The sequence below is a fragment of the Harpia harpyja genome, chromosome 4 (assembly GCF_026419915.1).
Source record: "Harpia harpyja isolate bHarHar1 chromosome 4, bHarHar1 primary haplotype, whole genome shotgun sequence".
Classification (NCBI taxonomy): Eukaryota; Metazoa; Chordata; class Aves; order Accipitriformes; family Accipitridae; genus Harpia; species Harpia harpyja.
In genome coordinates this window covers 84,653,808-84,676,976 of record NC_068943.1, presented here as the reverse complement: position 1 = coordinate 84,676,976, position 23,169 = coordinate 84,653,808, and the positions used below count along the sequence as shown (strand labels likewise).

The 23,169-nt window shown below is 57.9% G+C and overlaps 1 protein-coding gene across 3 annotated transcripts in view; it reads left to right on the top strand.

Moving 5' to 3' along the window:
• The first annotated feature begins 2,740 nt into the window (after positions 1-2,740).
• SRCIN1 (SRC kinase signaling inhibitor 1) overlaps positions 2,741-23,169 on the top strand; it is a 79,390-nt gene continuing 58,961 nt past the window's right edge. Inside the window, exons 1-2 of one of the 3 annotated variants that reach the window (XM_052785348.1) lie at positions 2,741-2,950; positions 13,419-13,481. Coding sequence is in view for 1 of the 3 variants with exons in the window: in XM_052785346.1 (XP_052641306.1) it covers positions 2,888-2,909 (22 nt within the window). In the remaining 2 variants the exon portion in view is untranslated. The remainder of the gene's footprint in view (positions 2,951-13,418; positions 13,482-23,169) is intronic. The other 2 variants (XM_052785346.1, XM_052785347.1) reach the window with 2 other exon arrangements.

Genomic DNA, 23,169 nt, shown 5'->3' with positions numbered 1-23,169 from the left:
TGTGGCTGCGGGACCTTCCTTCTCCATTCCCCTTTTGCAAAGCCTCAGAAAACAGAAATAAATAGACTTGCTCTTGTTGGTTTTCTTCCAAGAAACCTTGGATGTTTTCAGGTCACTCCCGTGATTTTGGGTGGGGGCTGGCTCGTGCCCCCTGCCTGCGGGGTTGGCTGCCATAGGGGAGCCCCCGGGGGCCACGACCGCCCCATCCTGCCCTGCCAGCCCCCGCAAAGGCGCTCGGGGGGGGACACGTCAACCCAGCCTCGTCCCTGGGACCGGCCTCTTGTGCACGTGTTTTTAATGGGTTTTTGAAAACAGGAGATTGCCTCGTGGTATCTTGCATGCAAGGTTATTGGAAGGAGACCAGCAAAGGTCTATAACCTCTCTGCTGATGAGGATGAAGTGCTTGTTTAATACATTTTAGCTTTCAAATATTTCTCCTTAATGTGTTTTTGAAATGACTGGAGCTCTGAAGGGAATATGTAACTTGTTAGAAAATAGATGTGCCGATTAGACTGCATTTCAGCTCATTTAGAGACATTTCACCGCCTCACTTGGATCTGCCGTGATCAAAACCCCTGCCTCTCTGCAAGCGGCGAAGTCGGGGAGCTGTCAGCCGACATCACCCCCCGGTGCGGCCCCGGTGCCAGGGCTGGGTTTGCTGGTGCTGGTGCCAAACGTGTGGGGCTTCGCCGGTGGTGCGGGGAAGCTGTCACAGCATCGGGTTTGTGTCGGGTTGTCTTGGCCCTTCCCGGCTGCTTGGTTTTATGTCCATCCCAGATACCCCAAAATGTCTCTAATCATCTGCTCCTCGGTGGCTAGGGCAGCTCCCACCGCTGGGAGGGAGTGGATTGCACCTCTCTTCTTGAATTTCCCACCTGATGCTCCATACAAATGGAATCTGCCCCTGGGTTCACACCAGGCAGCGGTGTGGGTCTGCCGTGGGAAAGCCCGGAGCCTGAGAGGAGGGCAGGATCTGTCCCACACAGGTTAATTCACTTGGCTTGGCAGGTCCCTGGATATGAGATGGCCCCGCAGGGTGGCCGCGCTCCCCTCCGGCATGGGATGGTTCAGACTTTCCCGGTGGCATCTCTCAGAGAGCGGCAGATTAGGATTTGGTATTAAACGAGAGACTTTTAATGCCGGGGGGAACTTTAGCTCCTCTAATCTGTCTACCAGCGAGACACAGACCGGAGGATTTCACTCCGTGTTATAAACACTTCACCTCTTATTACATCTTTGAAGTGCTCCCAGGTCTAACAGCAAATCTTTCCATTCCCATTTTTCATTCATCTTTCTTCTCCCTCAATCCTGTCCCCCGCCCCCCACCACAGCAGGCAGAGCTCCCCTTCTCCCCCTCTCCCACCACAGCAAGATGCGGTTGCAAGGGTGCAAGCTGGCGATGGGCTGGATTGTGAGATGGTGGGGCTGCCTGGGAGCGTGGGACGAGCCTGCTGGGGTACATCACCGAGCACGTTGCAGCGAGCCCCGTCCCTGAGCGCAGCCCGTGCCAGCCCCGGGATGCCCTGACCCCCCCCTCCAGCCATGCGTGCTGGGGCATCCTGCTGTCAGGAGCACGTCAGCCCCATCAAGATGCACTTTGCTGGCGCTGGAAAAGGCTTTTGCCCCACGGATGTTCTCTAATGGAGCCAGCGTTGCCGCGTTCCCCCGTGCCGCTGGGCAGCAGCTCTCCAGCTAATGCAACGCTGCGGGGAGCGCGGGGGCTGCGAGGGGTCAGGGTTAGCTGGCGTCTCCTCCACCTCCCCTTCCCCTCGCTGGGGAGGTGCTGGTCGGCTCCGCAGCCCCTCTCCCATGGGGATGGGAGCAGCACCGGTGCGGAGGGAAGGGGAGAAAGCCTGCAAGCCCTCCTTACTAGTCCTGGGAAATTGTGCAAAACAAAGCGGCTGCTTATTTATTTTTTTTCCTGCCCTATCCCTCCCCGTTCTCCCTGGTGGACCTTAGGTTCGTTTCTCTTGGCAAGGAGGTGCCAGCCGGGGTGAGGTGCCAGCGGGGCACCTTTGTGTTCTCGTCACGCTATGGGGGCTGTTCTCCCCCTGGACCATGGGTGCCCAGAGCCCGTAGCTGGGTCCTCACCGCGGTGGGCACTGCCGGGCGGGGACCGAGCCTTAGCGCGGGTGCCCTGATGCCATCGGTGCCCTGATGCCATCGGTGCTCTGCTACAGAGGAGCTTTGCTGGCTGCTTGTGCGGGGAATTTGCAGTTTTCAAATGACGGACAAGCCCTGTTGCTGCGTTAGCTGGGAGCTGCCGGTCCCACGGGGCCAGGTATGGTCATGGCTTTGCTGGCAGCATTTCCACCACCCTTTTTGCTTTGTTTCTCCTGACCCATCTTTACAGGAGAAGCAACACCACTGCCTGTGCAGGACCGTGGCAGGATGCCACCCATCCCGCCCCTCTCCCAAGAGACGTGCAAATGCTATTTTGCTGTCCCCTTCCGAGGTATATATCGTCTTATGAACCCTCCTCCCGCACATCACCCGGGGCTGCCTCTCCTGTGCATCCCCCACGGGTCCGGCTGCTTCTCCCGCTGTCCGTGGGTGACGGCACATGGTGGCAACCGCACGCCAACCCCATTGCTCCTGGCATTTGGGCTAGCCACCTATCGCCGAATAAAACGTAGGGGCCTTTAAGAGAGAGCGGAGAGGGGGAGCCGTCTCCCCGCACATTAATCTATCATGAGCTAATGTGTTTTTCCCATTTGTTCCTTTGTACATCGCCGAGCTGCGCGCTCCCACGCGCACACACCCCGGCGCGCGCTCGCACCCGCGCGCCCGCTCGCTCGCACTCCTGCCTCTGTCTCCCATGGTTGGCTGGGCCTGAGCCCCTCGCGGAGAGAAAGGAAAGAAAAGAAAGCGAGCAAGCAGAGCAGAAATGGGGAATACACCCTCTCAAGGCATGTCACTCTCACTATGTGCATCCATTCTTAAGTAGCAGGTATTTTTTTTATTTGTGTGGTTTTTTTTCCTCCTCCCTCCATGTTGCCGGGGCAGTGGTGCTGATGACCGGGGGGGAAAAAAATCGCTGCTCCCGGCGCTGGAGTTTGCTGGCTGTGAACTGACATCTAGGAAGGGTGCGCGTGGGGTTGCGATGCTCCGGAGGGGTGTGCGTGGGGTTCGGCTGCCCACGCCGGGGATGCGGTGCCCCGCCGGCGGCTCCCCCCACGCAGGGGACCGATGGGCTGGGGGATGCTGAGCCGGTGCCGGCGGTGATGCTGCTTCTCAGGATTGTTTGTTGTCGGGGCCGCCTTGGTCCGAGGGGATAAAGTAGCTGGAGAGCCGCTGTCCTAGAAACACTGGTGCGGGGAGCTGGAGCGATGGGGTGTTTGGGGGCGGGGGCTCACTGGGGATGCTCGAAGAAATCCGTTATTGTGCCTATGGCTGTTTCAGCTCCGTTGTTGCAGTATTGTGCATTAAACATGATGTTTTGCTGACCGAGCCGGGCTGGATGCTGCTGGGCTCTGGATTTCCTTTCTCTGCGAGCTTGGGGAGACAGAGGGGTGAGGAGGATGGAGGCTGTGGGCTGCTCTCCTACCTGCTCTCTCCCCTTTTTCCTTCCACCCCCCCGCCGCTGCTGAGACACAAAGGGCAGGATGAACTGCGGGGCTGCAGGTCGCCCCTCGTGAGATATTTTCAGCATCCTTGCAGGAGGAGGAAAAAATCTGGTGCATCCCAGGCTGGGCTTGGGCGTGGGGGGGAGGCGACGGGGAGGGAAACTTAAAATAACTCCAAAGGCTGCCTGCCCTCCCCTTGCCCTGTGCCACGGCCGGCTGCTCCCCGCGTGTTTGGGGGGTAAAAGGAGAGCCACGGTGGGGTCTGTTCCCCCCGCCGTGTGTGCACGCAGGAGCAGGGGTGGGTGGGTGTGGGTGTGGGTGTGCACGCGTGTGCACGGTGTGCTGCGGCCGCCAGCGCTGCCCTGCCCCGTGCCAACCCCGGTGGGTGACGGGGACGCTGTCAGGGCTGTGTTGCCCGTGGTTGGGGGTCCCTTTGTCCGCCTTTGCCGCGGGGAGCGCCCAGCCTTCGCCCCGCAGCCTCTCCCCTCTTTGTTCTCTCTGTTTTCACCCTGGCTATGGTGAGACAGGCTGGGGAGTGGCGATGCTTCGGCCCCCGCACCCACCCACCCGCCGTTGCGTGGGTGCCAGCACCCAACTCCCGGGGAAGTTGGTTTTGGCTGTGCTTGGCCCCGGGAAAGCGCCTGGCACCGGCCATGGGGCCCTCGGGAGCTGTGCCCCTTCACGGGTGTCTCGGGGGGGTGGGGGTCACATCCAGCCAGCCCTCGCTTAAGGATGGAGATAGAAGGGGTCCCTCTGCTCAGCTGGTCCAGGCAGGGGGTGGGTGTCCCCTCCCCTGACATCAGGCAGGGAATTCAGCCCTTCCCTAGAGCCGGGTCAGTCCCAGGGACCCCAGACTTGCTCAGGGTCTTACCGGCACCTGGATCCTGGGGGTGCAGATGCTTTTCAGTCCCTTTGGTTGCTCCATGGCTTTCACACCGCTGCTGGTGTGGGGGCTGCTGTGCGGGATCCCCCCCACCCTGGCAAACCCAGCCCGGGGCTCAGGGCAGTGCCCCCACCGAAGCTGCCTGAAGCCACATGGTTGCTCCAGCCCCAGCAGTGGCTCTTCCCTCATTTTAATGAGGAATACATTTCCAGTGTGATAATTATTTCCCACCAGACTGCCCCCGAAGCTGTCAGCGTTCACATGCCTGTGGAAAAGGCTCTGTGCTCCTTCTGACAGGTGCCCTGTTCCCCCAGGGAGCTGCTGGTGGGCTGTGATTCCCCCCCCGGGGGGGTGAGCGAGTGAGGAGGGGAAGCAGGGCTGCCAAAGGGCTGGTGTTTTTGTGTGAAGAGAGCTTTAGTCTTTGTCAGGAGCTGTCTCTCCCCTCCCAGGCAGGATGGGCAGGGAGGGATGCTCGCCCAGTTTGTTTTTTCTGGAATGTCCTGGTCATGGTCTGGGAGATGCTCGTTCCCCTCCTGGGGAGCTGGGCTGGAAGGGGAGAGGGTGGGGGACAGCCTGGGTGGCTCTGATGCTAAGAAGTGGCTTGGTGATTGCACTGGACTGGGAGGTGGTGGGGTTAGCGCTGGTGGGGGGGTTAGCATTGGTGCCAGGCTCAGTCCTGGTTCCCCATGCAGGAAAGCTGCATAGCTCCCCCCAAATGTGTTTTTTTTTCCCTTTAGGAAAAGGGGGATAAAGGCACCTCTCTGCTGTGTTGGGGTGGGTGTGAGCCTGGGGCATGAACCTGCTCCGTCCTGGCTGGAGACCTCCACCCCAGTGGGGAGGTCACGTCTGTCCCCCCACATTCTTTTCCTCCCCTTCCCCTGGTGCTCACAGCATCACCCTCACAGCAAAGGCCCAGCCTGGTGGGAAACACCCACCAGCGCCTGCCTCTTTCTTTTTCCACCAAGAAATTCTCTGTACCGAAGCCTCGCCATGGGAGCAGGGAGGCCCTGGGTGCCTTTTGTTGTTGTAGGGACCCAGGTGGGTGCTGCCTTGGCACCGGCTGGGAGCAGGGGTCCCCACTGCCGCGTCTGCTGGGGGGAGCAGGGCGGGAGGGACGCAGCCCAACAGTGCAGAGTTTAATTATAGAAATTGATTCTCCTCGTTGCCTCACATCGATCCCAGCCGGGGTGCACGGTGGCTGCCTCTGCACCCCAGGGACACGCCTGGCACGCACGGACACGTGTGAGCGATGTCCCACGGCGCGGAGCACAGCCCGGGGCTGCAGGGAGCATCCCCACGCAGCCGGGGCTCGGGGACTGGGGAGGGGGACAGGGCCAGGCTGGCTGTGGTCCGTCTTTGGGGACAGAAGAGGAGGCAAACGGGTATGGGTGTCCCCAGGGTGCTGTGTGCATGGACAAGTCTGTTTAAGCTCCTGCTGTTAAGGTTTTATTTCCCAGTGTGTTGGGGGAGGAAAGAGGGAGGCTGCAGGTTGGAGGGGTGTTTCGGAGAGGCTCGAGGGTGCAGCAGAATGCGGTTTGAACCAGGCATTGGGAAGCTGTGGTGTGCAAATGGGGAGAAGGAAGGGTGCTGTGCCACAGTCCCTGCTCCTGGGGGGAGTCACGTCTCCAGAATTTTGCTCTGCCCCCAGTGCTGGGGTAGCATCCCTGGCTTGCTATCACTTGCAATTTGCGAAGCACAAATTGCCGCTTGCTCCAGCCCTGCAGCTCTTGGCTTGGAGGTGCTGGACCTCCAGCAAAGCAGCATGATGGGGGCCAGCACCCACAGTCCTGGGGGGCTGCGCTCGGGAAGGGGCAGTGCTGGCGTGGGGCTGGATGGGAGTTGGTGGGGAGGTATGAGAAGGACAAAGAATCTCTTTGGTGCCAGCTCTGTGGCTGTGAAGTTCTTCCACCACCAGCGCTTTGCTCAGTTGGCTCTTTCCCAGCAGCTGTGGTCAAGTTTTGTGACTATTATTATTATTATGATTAAAACACCTCTAGGTGGGGGGGGTGAGAGATGCCTGGTCTGAGGTCCCTGGGGTGGAGTGTAGAGACTGCTTGGCCAAGCTTTGCAGAATTATTGGATTCAAAAAGCAGTGAGCAATCTTGTTTAGCATCATCTGGGGAGGTCTGGAGCCCGCAATGGGTCCATGTGAGTGGGTCTTACCCACCAGACAGGCTCCATCTCCAGCAGCCGCGGCAATACATGTGGGTCTGGGGAGGTCCCAGCTCATCACCGCAAAGATCTTCAGCTCGAGATGGGAGAGCGCGTGCTGTTACCCATCAGCTGTGCTTGCTCCCCATCAAAGGTCCTCATTAACCCCCCTCCTGGCTGTGCCAGGCTGCAGGTGCACCAAGGCTCAAAGAGGCACTCGGGAAAGGAGCTTAAATGCTTGTTAAAAAATTACTGATTTGCTCCTCGCCGCCCAATGGGGATAATAAAACTTTGCTGTCAGCTGTTTTTATTTTTTCCCTCCCCCTGCATGGTTTCCACTTTCAGAATAAATGCAAATGAAGATTTTTTTTTTTTTTAAAATTCATCTCCAACAGAAGGACTGATGGAGAGGGCTGGGTGGGGGCGGGAGGAAGAGGGGGACAAACACTTATGATTTGTTTGTTTTTTTCCCCCCCTATGCTGAAATGTTCTGATTGCAAAGGGAGGAGGGTGAAGGAAGATGATGCGTTTGGGCTTCTAGCACAGCTAATAGCTCCAGGCTGGGAAATGTAGCATCTGCATTCCAGCCCCAAACTGGGAACCAGTGTTCAAGCATAACTGGGAAAGGAGAGTCAAAAAGCAGCTTCTCTTCCAGTCCCACCCCCATAGCCCCTTGCTCAGGTCACCCCACGCTCTCTCAGCGCTCAGACCTTGGAAAGGGCTATCCGAAAAAGGCTGGGCCGTGGCCGTGGATGGAGGCGAGGGCTCCCCGGGCTGCCGACACCGCTCCTCCTCACCCGTGGGTGCTTCCCTGCCCTCTGCTCCAGCCAAGCCCGCAAACGGCCGCTTTGGCTGGCGTTGTCGGATCTCCTCCGCCTCAAGTTCATATATTTCAATTACAGCCTGTTAAAAGCCTCCATGTTTCAGGAGCTGCCCAGATTTACGGCTCCTGTCCTGAGGCCAGCTCAGCTTTTCCTTGAGCTGTAGCTCTCGCTCCAGAGCTGCAGCCCCCCCAGAGCACCGTGGGGCCGTGGGTCAGCCCCCAGCCCCCTGCCCAGCTCTCGCTGCCCCACAAGCTCTCACCCACCTCGCTGCAGCCTCTATGATGGGAAACAGCGTTTGGCTCCTGACCTGCCAGAATTTCCCCCAATCTCTCCTTTCCCGAAGTGCCCAGCGGTTTCCCCGTGAGCACCCTGGGATTATGGGTATCAAAATCTTAGGGTCAGTGGCTCTCCTTAATTGGCTTAATTACCCATGGGAGGCAGGCATAGCCAAGGTGGGGAAGAGATGCTATAACTCCCAGTAGCTTGAGTCCCAGAGAGATGGTTTTGAAAAGTGGTTGTGGCATCTGGTCTTGGTTTTGTGGTTTTCTTTTTAATGGGAGATTTTGAGCTGAAATGGGACCAAATGCAGAATGACAGAGGCTCGGATCCGGTACCTGCCTGAGCTCAGAGGGAGCTGGCAGCTCGCCGTGGGAGCAGGCGGGAGGGATGGAGCGCTGGGATGGGATTTCGGGGGGATGCATTGCCCAGCGTAGGATCCCCCGGTACTTTACAAGCCCTGTGGTGCAGGCAGGGGAGGAGGGAGGGGAAAGGGATGAAGACGGAGAGGTGAATCCAACGATGTGCAGGGGGGAAAGAGACACGCGGGGACCTGGCCCGGGGGCTGCGGTGCCGGGCGCCCACGGCAGCCAGGGTGCCCTGGGTTCGATTTCTTGCTCTGACACGGATCTTCAGCTGGATACCAGGCATGGCACCGCAGGCCACGCACGTTTCTAAAGCGCTGGCATGTTCCAGAAGCCAAATTCCTACTGAATTGGTGTGCATAAAGCATAGGCATCTTGCAAGCCTGTAGTCAGTCTCATGGTGCTGCCTTGCCCATCTCCTGCTCTGCCTGGAAGCTCCTTAGTGACCCTGCATGCTCCGAAATCCCAATATTTTGGGGTACCTGGAGACAAGACTGCCTTAGAGAGAATTCCCTGCTCCAGCTGCCCAACATCTGGGCTTGGCGAGCCCTCTCCCAGCCTTACCGAGGGGCTTGAGTCACGCTGCTCTTCCCGAGCATCCCCTCGCTCCTGCTGGCTCGGCGGGCTGGAGCCGGGGCTCGCAATCCCATCCATCTGTCAGTGGCTCGGAGGCGGCTCGGCCGAGCTGAGTGGCACAGTAATAGGGTGTGAAACAACCACCTGCCAGTTGACTTTCCTTCTGCGGCTGCCATGGCGCTTGGCAAGGGCAGAGCTGGAGATGAATAAACTCTCTGCTCCCGTGTTATTTGGAGGGATGCTGTCACGGCACTCAGGGTTTTTATTTGGCTCGGTGGTTTTATGTTAATGAACCAGCTCTCTCGCGCTCCGAAAAGAGAAGGGAAAAAGTGTCACTTTGGATCTTCATGCATGGAAAAATACAGCACCTCCCTCCTGCAATTAGAGTCGGATCTCTGGGAAAGCGCATGGGGAGGCAGGCAGGGCTGGAGACATGGGTGTCTGCCTCCGCCGAGGCAGCGTCGGCTGAGCCCGCTGCGGCCGTCTCCTGCCCCGCTTTGGCTAGCACGTGCCTTTTTCTGGCTTCAACATTCTGTTTGCGGTGACCTGCTAAACCCACCCTGGGGGGGAGGCCCAAAAAGCCCACATTTGCTCCTCTTCCCACATCACATGGATGAGACCATCCCAAGCTGCTCTGCCTCTCCGGAGGGCTGGAAGGGCAGCGCTGGATCCTGGCAGCTCCTGACCACGGGAGAATGTGATGCTTTCAGAAGAGAGGAGGGCAGGGTGGTTTTGGATGACACAACCTCCTCCCAAGTGCCGCGGGCTGATCATTTTTGCTTCCCAGATAATTTCTTGCTTCCCAGATCATTTTTTCCCCTGTGGAGCATCTCCAGCAAGGAGGGACCTCCAGCCCTGGGGACCAGCAGCCGGCGTCTGCGAGGGGCAGTGGGAACATGGAGGGGGGGCGATGAGGAGGGGCACAAGCCTGGTGCTGGCCAGATCCAGCTCGGATCAGTGGGTATCACCGAGGAGCGTGAAGCGGAGAGGAGATGCAGTGAGAGCTGCAGAGCCACGGTCCTTCTCCCACTGACCGTGCCACGCGTGCGCCCGCGGCACAGGGGACCGGCCAGCCCCGTACTGGGTCCCTTGTAGAAGTGGGGGACAAGGTTATGAGGGCCACATCCCAATAGCCCCGCGGCCACCAGAAAGCAGCGGAGCAGAGGCAGCGCCTGCCTGCTCGGCCGTGCAACAGGCAGCCCCGGCGCTGCCTGTGGGCTGCAGAATCTGTCTCATTTCAGGAGGATTAATGATTCCAGCATAATTTGAAAAACATTATATGGCTCATTAAAAACACATTGCCCAGACCAAACACAGAGTAGTTGCGTGTTTCCAGCCCTGCCAGCTCACCTCCCCGTGCCAGCCCGTGGCACTGCCCTCTGCCCACTGGGCTGCAGGGGATGATGATGAGGCCGAAGGCTGTGCTCGCCACATGTGGAGTGTGCCCGGCCAGGCCCATGCGGGGCAGCCGTCCACCTCTCCTTCCTCCTCCAGCTGCTTCTGGGAGCACTCGGGGGTAGCCAGCCAGCTTGGGCACCGTCTCCCCTTGGGATTTTTTGGCGACGCTGAGGTGTGGGTGTGATTTGGGGAAAAGACATCAGAGCACAGCTGTTTGGAGCATCCTCTGCCCTCCCCTCTGTGGGGGGCGAGCGTGGGAGGCTCCCGGGGGGCCCTTGTCCCCTCAAAAGGGACCTGATGTCCAGGGCTTGGGAGGGCGAAGGGGACTGTCCGTGTCTCCTTCCCCCCACACCTGCTCCGTTTCTCCCTCCTCCCTTCCCGCATGCCGCCTCCTTTCTCTCACCTTCGCTGCTTCCTTTCAACTCTCTCCATGGTGGAGGGGGAATCAAAGAGGCGAGCAGTTTGGGATTTTTCAGTCCTTCCTCATCCGCTGCACTGCGTGAAAAGCAAAGCCTCTAAAGGACACTCAAGGACACTGAGATGGTGCCTTCCCCACTCTTCTCCCTGCCCTCCTCCTCTTCCTCCCCTGCAGAAAGCAATGCCCTGCTCCTGCCCCGCTGAACCTGCCCCGGAGAACGGCCCGTGGCTTGGCCGGGCTGATCCGCCGTGGCTCCTGGCTCCATCTGTGCCACTATTTTGTCCCCCCCCCAGTGTGAGCTGGCCCAGGCTGGGCGGTGTGAAGCAGCATCTTCTCCATGCACGAGGTCCCTCAGGGCCAGGTGGCCACTAAAACTCTTGGACAGGGACCTGTGCTGCTCCCTCAAGACCTGCATGAGGATGCAAAAGCAAATAAGGGCTCCTGCTCCTGCTGAGCCCCGGGGAACCAGTACACATGGGCGGCTCGGGGCAGGATGGCTTCGCTCTGGGCACTGCGGGGGTCTCTGTCCCCAGGATGCAGCAGGACCTTGAGCGAATTTCTCAGCCACCCTGCGACTCGGTATCTCAGCCAAAATAACTCTGGGGAGGTTGTGGTGCTCCACGGATAATAATTAGTTCTTTTCAGCTGCCAGTGCCAGCTCTTCAAAAAAGCAAGTCTGTTATCTCCCTTCCACATGTGGAGAAGCCAAGGTGCTCCTAGGGCACAGTCCTTGGCCCAAGGTCACGTAGGGTGAAGGGGAGATCGAAACCAGGAGCCGGGACCTGCTGCCGGTGTCTCAGCTTGGGAGGCTCGGCAGCAGGGGCAGTGCTGCCCACTGGAAACACCCCCAGCCTTTTCCTCCCCCAACACCAAGAAAATCCTGAGGATGAGGTTGGAGAGCTCAGTCTTTCTCCGTGGAAAATATTGTGTAAGAGGAGCCACGTTTGTCCCCCTCCTTTTTCAAATTTCCACTAGAAAAGCTGTATTTCGTCACTCAGGTCTCATTGCCAGCAGGGGAGAGGAAGGATGTTCTCGCAGGTAAGACCTACCTTCGGGAGTGGGAGCATCGCCCCTTGTGCCGGGGTTAGGCAGGTCGCATCCTGCCTCCGGGCTCTGCTGCCTGTGTCTGGGCAGGCTGGCAGGGCTGGCTGGGGTCCCTGGGTCCCTCCGGGCACCCGTGGCCGAGCACCCTGCTGAGGGCTGCTGGGTACCACAGCCACCGACAGCAGCAAATTCGTTCCGGAGTGTTTCCTGGCATATTACAAAACATGGCATAAATAATTAAACCTGAACTGCAATTATCAAAACAAATGAATAAAGCGCATTTAGGAAGGATTTTCCACTTTTATTTCGTGCTTCTTGTTTCTCTCCCATTATGCCTTTAAGATTATTTACTCACTCTGGGCGTGAAATCCATTCCTGAACCACGAGCCTTTGAATCCGCACCCTGATCTGCAGGGATGCGCGCAGCCCGGGCCAGTCCCGGCGGCTGGGGGTGGGGGGAGCTGCACATCGCAACCAAAATCCCCCCGCTTGGGTCTGAGGGTGAAAACCCACCGCAAAACCAGGGACGATGGGGCTTGGCCGAGCCTCAGGCCGCCCTGGGAGCATCCTGAGCGTGGCATGGCAGAGCTTCAGCAGCGTTGCTGAGTCCTTCAGCGTCATTTATTGGGGTTGCAGCCGTGCAGGGGTTAGAAACGGCATTCATCACCCTCCTCCTTCTCCTTGCTGGGCAAGGGGGGCCCCCGCAGAGCCCCCCCACATGAGCTGCCTGGTCTTGCCCTGTGGCTGAACCCCGAGGGCAGCGATGGAAGAACTGACACCCGAGCGAGGACACAACGGAGCAGAGCTGGGCTTGGGGCGAGGGGACAGATGTCCCGCGGCCGTGGGCGTGATGGATGAGCTGAACTGCCTCCCGGCGCTGGGCGCAGCTTTGCCCGCTCGCCAGCAAAGAAAGAGGTTCTTGTGGGTGCTGAGGTCTCGCCGGCTCGGCTGTCCCCTGCCCGCCCCTGCCCTTGTCACCCCGCTCCTCCAAGCACAAGGGCTCGCGGCAGGGAGGAGAAAATCACCCCATGTCCCTAAAAACAGAGGCTCAAAGCAGCTCTGGGCTGTTTTGTTGGGAGCCAGGCACTGCCTGGGCTCAGCCGCCTGCGGGCAGGATGCTCGGGGGGTCCGGACCCGTGGGGCAGAGCCGGGGGAGCCCTGCACAGCACCTCTCCCCTCCCCACAATCACCCATATCAGTTTCTGCCATTGTGCTCGCTTACAGGGAGCATGTCAGCGTGAGGCTGGCCCATACCAGTAAGCAGGTTCAAGCTGGGGCTGGGAAGGTGCTTTTCGGTGCTGGGATTTTGGAGCTGACATTGCCCAGGCTGGGAGCCGGCAGGTGCCCAGGCCAGGCTGTGCTGCTGCACACATCAGGGCACAACGAGGTTGTGCTGCTTCACGTACGACAGAAAGGTCCAACCTGAGAATTTTCCGGGAAAAACCCCCACAATAAGCCCACCTACTCTGATTCTCCCTTGCTCTTCCATGCCCATAACTCCTCTTCCCAACAAGCATCCCGCACATGGGCTGGGAGGCTGGGTCCCCTCGGCGAGACCCCGCCGTGGCTGCAGAGCAGGGCATTTCGGGGTTCATTTGCAGCCCGTGTGCGTGAATGTTTGCCTCCCTACCCATGGGAACAAACCCCCTGTGAGCAGGGGAGACCGTGTCCAGCACCGTGGGTGTGGGGTAGAAGGGGGCTGCCGCTCTCGTGCCCCCACGGCAGGGCACAGCCTGGCTCCCCATCGCTCTCCGCGCTGTGTTTCATTCTCAGATGCTTTCTGCTGCTGCTCTTTTGTTTCAGATTTATTATGTGTTTGCTTGCTGATTTATTTGTTTATTCCCCTCCATCCCCGGCAAACTTTCCCACCTGGATTGCGTTCATTCATGAATCTCCTCCTTTCCTGTCCCTAACCAGGGCTCGATCGAATTGCAGGAGGGAAGAAGCCAGGACTCTGTTCCCTTTGTTTAAAGTCTCCAGGTCAGTACCGGGGCCGGGGGCCAGCAGCGTTCTCCTCCCCACCCTGCTTTTGTTTCATGTTCGATGTTCGCTCCTTCCCCGACCCTCTCCCGGGTACAGGGATCGTGGTGGGTGAGGGCAGCACCTGTAGCTCGTTTCTCCGGGTGTTTATAGGAGGGTGCTGCCTAGTTTCTGGTTTGCATTGATGATTAAGGCATCAGCTCCCACCCTCTTTGCAGGGGAGGGAGGGTTTTTGAAGCTGGGGATGGTGTCTGCAGCTGGAGGCATCACTGGTGCTCCTGGAGGGACTGGGTCTCTCTCCACCAAATGCTGGAACTTGCTAGGTTTGAGATTTTCCTTGTTGGGAATGGGAGGAGAAAGCTTTCAAAGGGGAATGAGAGGAAGATGTTGGCTCTCTGGGGGTTAGGTGGAGAGGCAGGTGCCTTATCTAGGAGCCGGCTGTGGAAGTGTGGCTGGTTTAGAAAAGCTGTAAGAGGGGAAATGTGGTGGAATCTGTTCAGTAGCAACCCCTGCTGGGTCTGTCATAATAATAGATTTTATTTCTGTGGCATCTGTCGGCCTCTAATGGGCTGGGTGTTCACATTTCTAGAGATGGTTCCAGTGCCTCGGCAGAGATTTCAGCATTTCTTTTTTGGGAGGCTGAGAAGTGCAGCAGAGCCCTGTCAATCAGGGCAGCAGCTCTGAGCTAAAATAATCCCAAGAGCAGCAGCGCCGGTCAGTCCCGATCCAGGTGATCAGGAAACCACCTGCCTTCAGAAAAACCTCCTTTTCCCCCAGCAACATCCGTGCTCCCCAAGAGCCCATCCCATAGCCATTCCCCAGGGCTGAAAGCTGCAGGTATCATGCAGCATCCCTGGAGGGACACCGACCCACGCCATCCCGTTTCCTTCTGCTTTAGGCTTATTTATTTGGGACTTTGGTGGCCTCCTGCCCTGGAGCAGGTGGATTTTGTGTGCTGGTGCCAGCTCGAAGATAAGGGGAGCTGCACCGGCGTGTCTGTCTGTCTTGAGGGATGTGCATGGCTGTCAGGCAGCTGGAGTCCCAGCACAGGCAGGGCTGTGCCGGGGAGGACAGCCTGGAGGTGGAGGAAATCAAGCTTGTAATACATGGGGTGTGCCAGGCCTCCCGACACGAGAGCCTTCTCGGTGTAAAACCAAGGCGCTGGAACAGCACGCTGTAATTTAATTGCATTTCCTGCAAACGCCTTGTTGAGTTGTAACAAACACATTATCCTGAAATGGGAGTGGGGAAGCAGGATGAAGACAGCAGCCTACGGCTGGGCCGTGCATCCATATGGGGATCTGCCCCGGGTGCCGAACACTGTTCTAGCTCGTTTGCCGTCCCAGAATTACACATGCAATTAAGTTTCTGGCTCCAAACAGCATGCACGCTTGCCCCTCAGCTGGAGAGCAGATTGCGTGGCTGCTTCCTTGGGGCCGCGCGGGAAGGAAGGCTTGGAGGCTGTGCTTGTGGCCGTGGCTTCTGTTGCTCTTTGCAGGAGCTGGGAGCTGGCTTTGTGGGCTGGAGGCACAGCCAGCCCTGGTAGTTTCATCACTGGTGTTCGTGGGGAGGGCTGCAGGTCCTGCTGATACTGAACCTCGACATACTGGGGGGGAAAGTAGTATAATGGTGATGCTTTGTTGGGATTCAAGTTCTTGAATGGGTCAGGCAGCACCTGGAGGTGTTAAAACCAGCACAAGGAAGGCTGAGGGGAGGGGGTGAAGGTAATGGATAGGATCTGTGGGATTTGTGGGGTTTCTGGGGTCTTTTTAAGAGCAGGAAAGACCCTTCTGATCACCCAGTTTGACCCCAGCCGCATGACAGAGGCCGCAAAGTCTTGGCAGTAACTCCTGCATCAAGACTATTACTTCTGGCTGAGTGGACATTTATCTTTCAGAAGGATGCCCTGCCTTGGTTCAAAGGTAGGAAATGATGGAGAAGCCACCCTGCTCGGCGCAGGCTCTCCCCAGCCCCGTTCAACACATTTGCCTTCGCTCTTGTCTGCGTTTCCGACGCTTCAGCTTCCAGCTATCAGATCTTGTTCTGCCTTTGTCTGAACAAGATTAAAGAGCCCCCGCTCTCAGAAGCTGCATCCTTGCGGATGTGAACATATAGATAGTTATAAGGTCATCCTGCAGCTGTGTAACGATGCCAGTTAATGAGCTTGTCTCCCATGGAAAAAAGGTGTTTTTGACCCCTTCTGAAATGTTGTTAGCACCTGCTTAGGCTGACAGGCCTGTGGCTCAGAGACGGAGATCATCAGCACCGCTCTTTCATCCCATCTCGGGTTCCGGCAGCGACGTGGCTCGGGGTAACCCTGGAGGCAGCCAGGGAGGTTTTCGAGGTGTTTCGGCAGCACGGAGGCTTGGCTTTTGTTTCCTGAGTCTCGTTGCAAGCCAAGAGGATGCAATCGGGACTTGTTAGATGGAGCTGAGCCCTGGGACCGAGCGGGGAGAAGTGAGGGATTATCTGTGATGGGGCTGAGCCGGGAAGGTCCGTGCAGCCCAGACGCTGGGGATGCTCGGCTCGTGGCTTGCCTGGGTGAGGGGGCAATAGCTGTGGGCAGGGACGATGCTGGCTCATCCAGACCAGAGGGCAGGGGGTCCCAGCTGCCGTGGTGTCCCCCTGGGACAGGGGAAGGGGCTGTCCCCATCTGCTGCCCAGTGGTTCCCACTTACCTCTCCCCTTACTGGGGCTCCCCAAGTCAGGATGCTAAACCAGCCCATGCTGTCTAAATACTTTCCCTTGTCAAGCAGCCCAGGGAGGAATAATTCAGAGAGTCAACGGCTTTTTAATATCTCCGCTTCAAGTCAATTTTCAGTGCAGTCTTTTGCCTTTTAATTAAAATTATTGCTTCTCCCCCCACATGCATCTTCCCCCCACCCGCCCCACTTTTAAAATCAGCAAACAGCCAGCCTGCCTCCCCTTCCTCCTCCTCACTGGTGCTGTCTGAGCTTCCCAACCACAGGCTGCTCCTGGGCTGGAGCCTTATCGGCTCTTGCCCCTTGTTGCCATGTGGCTGCAGCTCCGGCTCGCCAGCAGCCAGGGACATGCTTGCCTTGGGTTTCCTCTCTGCTTTATTAAAAAAAAAAAAAAAAAAGGCAATGTAAATAGATGCACCAATACCTTTCACTGGTGTAAATCAGGGCTGACCTACTGCAAATATGGTGATTTACACTAGGCAAAGGTCTGGCTTGTTGCACCTGTGGTCAGGTGGCGTTGCCAGGATCAGTGCATGGACCATGGGCAGCCTTCTCCTGTAATGCTGGGGGCAGGTAGGAGATGCCCGTTCTTCGCCCAGTGCCAGTGAAATTCCAGCGTCAAACCCGGCAGATGCAGGAGCAGCCTCCTGAGCACGTTCTGGGGCTGCAGAAACCCATGGGTGATGGAGTCCCCTTTCCAAACAGCACCCGGAGAGGGATGGAGCTGGTGGCGGTGGGATGAGCCCCGGTGTAACGGGGGGGTGCCTGGGGGCTGGGCAGCGCAGAGCGATCCCCAAAATAGAGCCGGGAGCGGGTGGGAGAGGACGCAGCCCCTCTGGGCTCCCCGTGGGGTGTCTGCAGCTCTGCGCCGACAGGTGCCGGGCTGACGAGCTCCAGACTTGTCAGCGCCGGTGATGTACCTATAATTACTGTCTGATGTGCCAGAATTAGACTGGGAGCTGAGTAGTTTGATGCAGACGTGAGTGTCCTTGGCTGCCAGCGAGAGGTTTAACAAGTGCGAGGCTGCGGGCAGAGCAGATTCCACCGCATCCCTCTGCGGGCACGGCTGCCCGCGGCCACTCTCCTTCCCTGCTGGGAACCAGCTTTTGGGAAGGATGGGAGAGGAGCGGGGTGCAGCCCCGGGCCGGGGGTTTGCGGTGGTGGCAGGAGGGCTTGAGGCTGCTGCTGGGGAGTGGGCTGTTGCATTCAACCGGCTGTTTCTTGGAGTGGTGCACGGAACCCCAACTCCCCACCGTGACAGAGGTTGGCTGAGCCGAGCTGTCGGGCAGAGCCCGCATGCCTCTTCCCAGCACTCGGCCCAAACCACGGGGCTGAACTTCCCCATCCTCCAAACCGCATCCGAGCACCAACTGTTCCCCAGAGTTTTATCAGTGCAAACCCCTCAGCTCCTTATTCAGAGCCATGTAAAGCCCCGGGATGGCTGCATGCCCTGTAGCATCCCTTGGCTCGAGGCAGTTCTATCGACCACCCTTGGCTCCTGCATCCCTCGCCCATTTCTCGCCACGGTTTCTGGTTTCTCAGCTCCTGGCTGTCGCCAGCCACGCTCAGCGTAAGTGACAGGTACCCCCAGCCTGCACCAAGGTATTAAAGGCTTTATCATAGTCCAGGGTCTGTAATTCACAGCAGAAGAACCAATAAATGGGAATGATTCAGAATCGTTTAGCAGCTTCTGCTCAGGAAGAGAGAGACCAGGACCTCAATTAAGCTATTTGTAAATTGTTAATTTAAGCATTTCACTCAGATGCCTTAAATTGTTCCCTCCTGCAGTTTACAAATGGGTAAAGAGCACAGAAATATAAATGGAGCGGTGGGGAAATGCCATTTAGTTACTGTTTTTGGCAGTGGTAATAGCACTGTAGCTAACAGCGCTTTGATTTAAATCAGAGTAAACCAGGGTCTTCTTTAAAGCAAGATCAACTGGGGAGCAGCGGTCCCCAGGTGATGTGGGACCCGCTGTGGGGGTGTCGAGGGTGTGATGCTGTCGTGGGTTGAGGAGTTGGGGGCCGCCAAAATGCCTGGGCATCCCTGGGATCGCTGAGCCACCATGCCAGCGACGCTTGCTTGTGTTTTTTTCTATGCCCTGCAAAGTAATTGTTAAAAAACCCATCTCCTTCCTCTGGGTTTAAGCCGGGTGACTGCTTCCCCTCTGGCACGGCTCTCCTGGAGAGGTTTGGCTCTCCAGGCTGGTAAGCCGCAGCATCGTCAGTCGGTCCGGATGGGTGCAGCTCCCGGGTGTTGGTACAACCACCCTGATTTACCCCATCCTGCAGATTTGTCCCCAGGTGCTTGAAGCGAATAGTTTGGCAGCGGCATAGCTTGTCAATGCCAAAAGGTTTTAGCAGTCATGAACCTCATCTGTGGCCCTTGGGAAATCTGTCCCCCCCTCTCTAAAGCGCCAGGGAGGAGGGAGCTTGTGGCCTCCAAAAACCCCGCGCTGCCCTTGCTGAGGCTTTCACTGCGCAGGGGATTGCTTTCTCTCTGCAGAGCTAAAATTGAAAGCTCCTTCCAGGGACCTGGAGCAGGACCTGGCCCTGCATCAACTGCTGCCGCAGCTGGTCCTGGTGTATGGTTTTTCATATTCCATGTTTCAGGGTGGAGGCTATTTTAATGCAGAACAGGGCACATCTCCTGTAACCCCCCCTTGGCCTGGGATGGGACAAGTCTCAGCTCTGAATCCCGTCGCCGGGAGCAGGATTTGCTCGCATCTGCGCTCAGCAAGTGAGCAAAAGGAGAAGGGTGCCGAAGTACTGCGAGTGCAGAAGGACTTGGTGCTGTGCCACGGTGCCGGGTGGGAGCCGGGTGCTGCGGGCGCCAGCCTGGCCCGGGAGGTGTTGCTGCAGCAGCTCGGGGCCGGGCTGAGCTGCCAGGCATCGCTCGGGTTGCGCCATTTGGGGAACAAATTCTCGCTTGCCGCTTCTCCGGGCGGGTTTTGGTTTCCTCGCCAGCTGGGGAGCAAAGCCCCAGCCCCACGGGCTCGCCGAGCGGGTGCCGGGGCGGCCGCGGGAACAGCTTGGGGCTGGGAGCGGAGCTGAGCCCCGATGCACGGCGGCACCCGTCCCCGTGGGAGGCTGGTGGGGACGGGGAGGGGAGCGTGCGGCGAGGCCCTCCTGGTGCCAAATTTTCCCCTCGGCTCCACCTGCCACCGCTTGGCAGATCCTGGCTCAGATCCGTGACGGGTCCCGCCAGCACTGCCGGGCGATGCCAGCCTCGGCAGATGTTGCCTGCAGCCTCGATAGGCGAAGCAGCCACGTGGCCCTGGTTTCTCTCCCGCAGATCCGTTCCCTTTGCTCCTCCGAGGAGGCTGAGCCATCTTCTGAGCTGCCTTGACACCTCCAGGTTCTTGCTGGGGTTTAAGGAGTTTTTATTACTCGAGAACTTATCGGCCATCAGTTGGCTGAGTTTAATAAGAAATTACGCTCCCTGGCTCTTCAACTGTGAAATGCATTTAGCTGTGTGATGTCCAAAGGTCTCGAATGGATTTTTTTTTTTTTTTTTTTTTTTAAGTCTGGCTTCCTCCCTGTACAATACATCTGCCAGTACAGTACAATTACCGGCCCCTGAAATGCAAAAGGCCTTTCTGTCCACCGAGCTCTAAGCTGCCCCAAGGCTAGTGTCCCGTCGTGCCTGGGTGAGGGTCTTTTTTCCTGCTTGTGATATCCAGAGGACTAGGCTAAGGTCTGGTCTAAACAGCCTGACCCACGGTCGCAGTCCCCACAGCCACCGACCATCCGACCCCTCTGGTCTGAGGCAGAGCTCGCGTCCTGACGTGGCTTTTCTGGCCCAGTAACGGGCATTGTTGTGTGAGGAGGGGAATTCAAGCACGGGAAAACATTTCCCGATTAGGCACTGATTTCCCATCGGATCTCCACTGCCCAGCTCAGCAGCTTGGTGTTGTGCTTGGGTGGGTGCTGTCAGCAGAGGCTCCTTCTCTGGCTTCAAATGCCTTGGTACAAGCAAGGAAAGGCTGTCTGTCTGTCCGTGCCTGTGCTCATGAGGACGGGCAGACTGGCTGCTGCAGGAAAAGCTCAAATCCCGCATCTCATTCACCCCAGCCACCGGGAATGGGGCACATCCATTCCCACAAGGTGGATCTGAGTCCAGCAGCCCAGCACCAGGCATGCAGGTAACATTAAGCATCGATCGCACAGGCAGATCAAACTGCCTGCAGCACGGTTGGTTTTTTTGCAAGACCTTCAGTGTCGATCTGCTCCTGATTAACTCTTTTTTGCTTCTCTGAGCATCTTTGGCTGCTTGGCGTGGCAGGTCCCCGCTCCTCCGCCAGCGCTGGAGCTCGGCATCGCTGCCTGCTCCTGAGCAGCATCGCCCGCCCCAGGAGCGGAGTGCTCGCTTAGTCCCTGATATCTTGTCGTTTGAATGATGTACAATAGACCTACTGTGTGCGGCGTGTTAGGGCACCGCATGCATGAATATTGCTGTATAGACTGCATGTGCTGAGCCCAGTTGTGAGCAGACACAAAGCCACGCTGTCTATCCCGGCTCGGGGGGGAAGGCGGCTGTATTCCCACCCGATGACTGTCTTACTGTTCAGATTGCAAAAGCAATGAGCGGCGCAGGGGCAGAGCGAGGCTTCATTGTGCTTGGGGCTGTACACGGGCATTGTGAGAAGCAATCGCGTTTCTGAAGAGCTTACAGATTAAATAGGAGCAAGGAGAGGTAACGTGGAAGAATTGGCCGGTCTGTGGAGGGGAGAGCGCTGCCCGGTGCAGAGACCGTGTTCCTCCCCGGAGCTGGCACCAGCGACTGGAGAGGGGTCGTGGAGCAGGGCATCGGGCATCCTTCTGTCCCGCAGGCAGGTTAGGTGCTGGTGCTGTCTGGCAACGGCTCCTTGGGTAGCTGCTGAGAGCAAAACCATGTCTGGCGTTGCAGGTGTAAATGCAGAAGTCTTACCCAATGTGTTAGCTGCTTTTACCAGCCTCTCCCTGGGGATTCCCTTGCTGACACACAGCTGGTCTGCCCGGCCGATCCCGGCCCTGGTGAGGGCAAGGTGTCACCTAGCAATGGGCTTTTTGTGTGCACAAGTGGCTCTTGCCACCACCCTGCCAGCTCAGGTTTGTACTGCAGAGAAGTCGGAGCCTTGGAAATCCCCAAAGTGGGAAGACCTACCTCTGGATTTAGAAACAGGCATTTGCCTCCGTTACTGAGCAAGTCTAGGTGGGCTTCCAGGGTGCAGGTGTAGGTAACGGTGCCCCTTCCCCGTGGTGATGGCAGGACCCTCATGGGGACCGTCCCCATGGTGTCAGTGCAGCAGTGCCAGGCACTGGTGATGCTGGTGGGACCTGGGATGGTGCCTGGCACCCGCTGGCCCTGCGGCGAGGGAGGTGGTGGAAGGGTCCTGGGGTTAACCTGGGTGCTCAGTGCTGCCCTCGGCTCCTGCCCCCATCCTGGGGCAGCTCAGTTCCATGTGAAATGGGGGACGGGTGCCACTTTGTCCCCCAGGACCGTGGGGACCATTAGTGTGATGGATGTGAGACAGCAGTAGATCTGCAGGCAGGCCCTTCTGAGCAGCTCTTAAACTGCAATAATGCTTATTTACTTCTCATCGGCAGAGCAATCAGAATTAAAAGGTCACCCCATCCTCTGGCCCTCCCTGCAGTGGGACTGCAGGAGTGAGCCAGGTTTCAGGGATCAGCAGGAAGGACAATTAATCCTCGCTGCCAGCAGTAATCACATTTGCTTTTCCAGCATAGCATCCTCCTATCGCTATACGCTCCTCGTGCCCCCAAAACTCTAGCTTTTCCATACTGTCCCTGTGGCAGGGAGCACAGTGCATCCTCCCTGCCACTCTGGGTCCTGGCACACAGGAGGGCTGGGCAAGCTTCCCAGCCCTGCCACTGACCTGCTGTTTGTCCTTGGTCACGTCTCCTCACCTCTCACCTCCCAGCTGCATTGTCCGTGTTGACTAAAAGCTCTTCGGAGCAAGTCCTACCTCTTCCCCACGGTGTTGGCCCAGCACGGTAAGCGCGGCCAGTGCGCCAATACAAATAACACACAGACTACAGATAATATAGTCACGATATAAACGCGGAGGGAGAGATGCCCTTGGCCCCAAACTGAGGGAGGGAGGGGGAAAAGCCCACCCTGTGTGTGTGTGGTGTGCGGGAGCCAGCCCAGCCTCCTTGCTCAGCGCTCTCCAGAAGGGCTTGGCAAGAAGAGCATGATTTTTTTGGGGGGGTCGTCATGGCAGAGCGTGCAATGAATCCTGCCTGCCTGTGCCAGCTGTGACTCACGGCTGCGGCTGTTCGAGAGCCTGGAAGGGCTCCAGCCAGGAGCTCAGCGCTCCTGAGTTTCTGCCTTCTTGCCCTGCCGCTGCTGGGCTCTGGGCCAGGAGCTGTCCTGTCCCCGCTCCATCTGTGCCTCAGTTTCCCCATCTGCAAGATAGGGGTAAAGCTTACCTGCGGGTCTTTGGTGTGAGGTTTCCTGGGCTCTACTGGGGAGAGACCTGGAAGGTGGGAAGGACTGAGGCGGATGGGGCTCTGTGGCAAGAAAGACTGGAGCTGGGCAGAGCACACGTGGTCATTAGCTGGGATTGCTCTGCCACAGATGTTGGGAGAAACTCCCCGTGCAGGCAGGCAGCGTGCAGGCAGTGTACAGGCAGCAGAGAGCCATCTCCTGAGCAGGTGAGCCATTTCTCTCCAAACAAGGTGGTTTAATTGGCTTCCGTCTAGTTGATGAGCAAAGTGCCCTTTGGTGGGTTTTTAAATCGGCACAAATGGGGTTTCTCAGAGCGATGCTGAGGCCACTGTTCTTTCGGCTGGGTATTTAATACTTTTGGCAGGTAGAAATGCAGCTCTTGGCTCTCCCGTAATTGTGACCAGACACCAGGGTGCAAGTGTCCCCTTAAGCGTGTGTGCGGATGGTTTCGGGGTACTGCTGGAGTTTGCTCTTAATTGCATTGCGTCAGCGTTCGGGTGCTGCTTGGTGGCAGCTCGACTGAAGGGGATCCT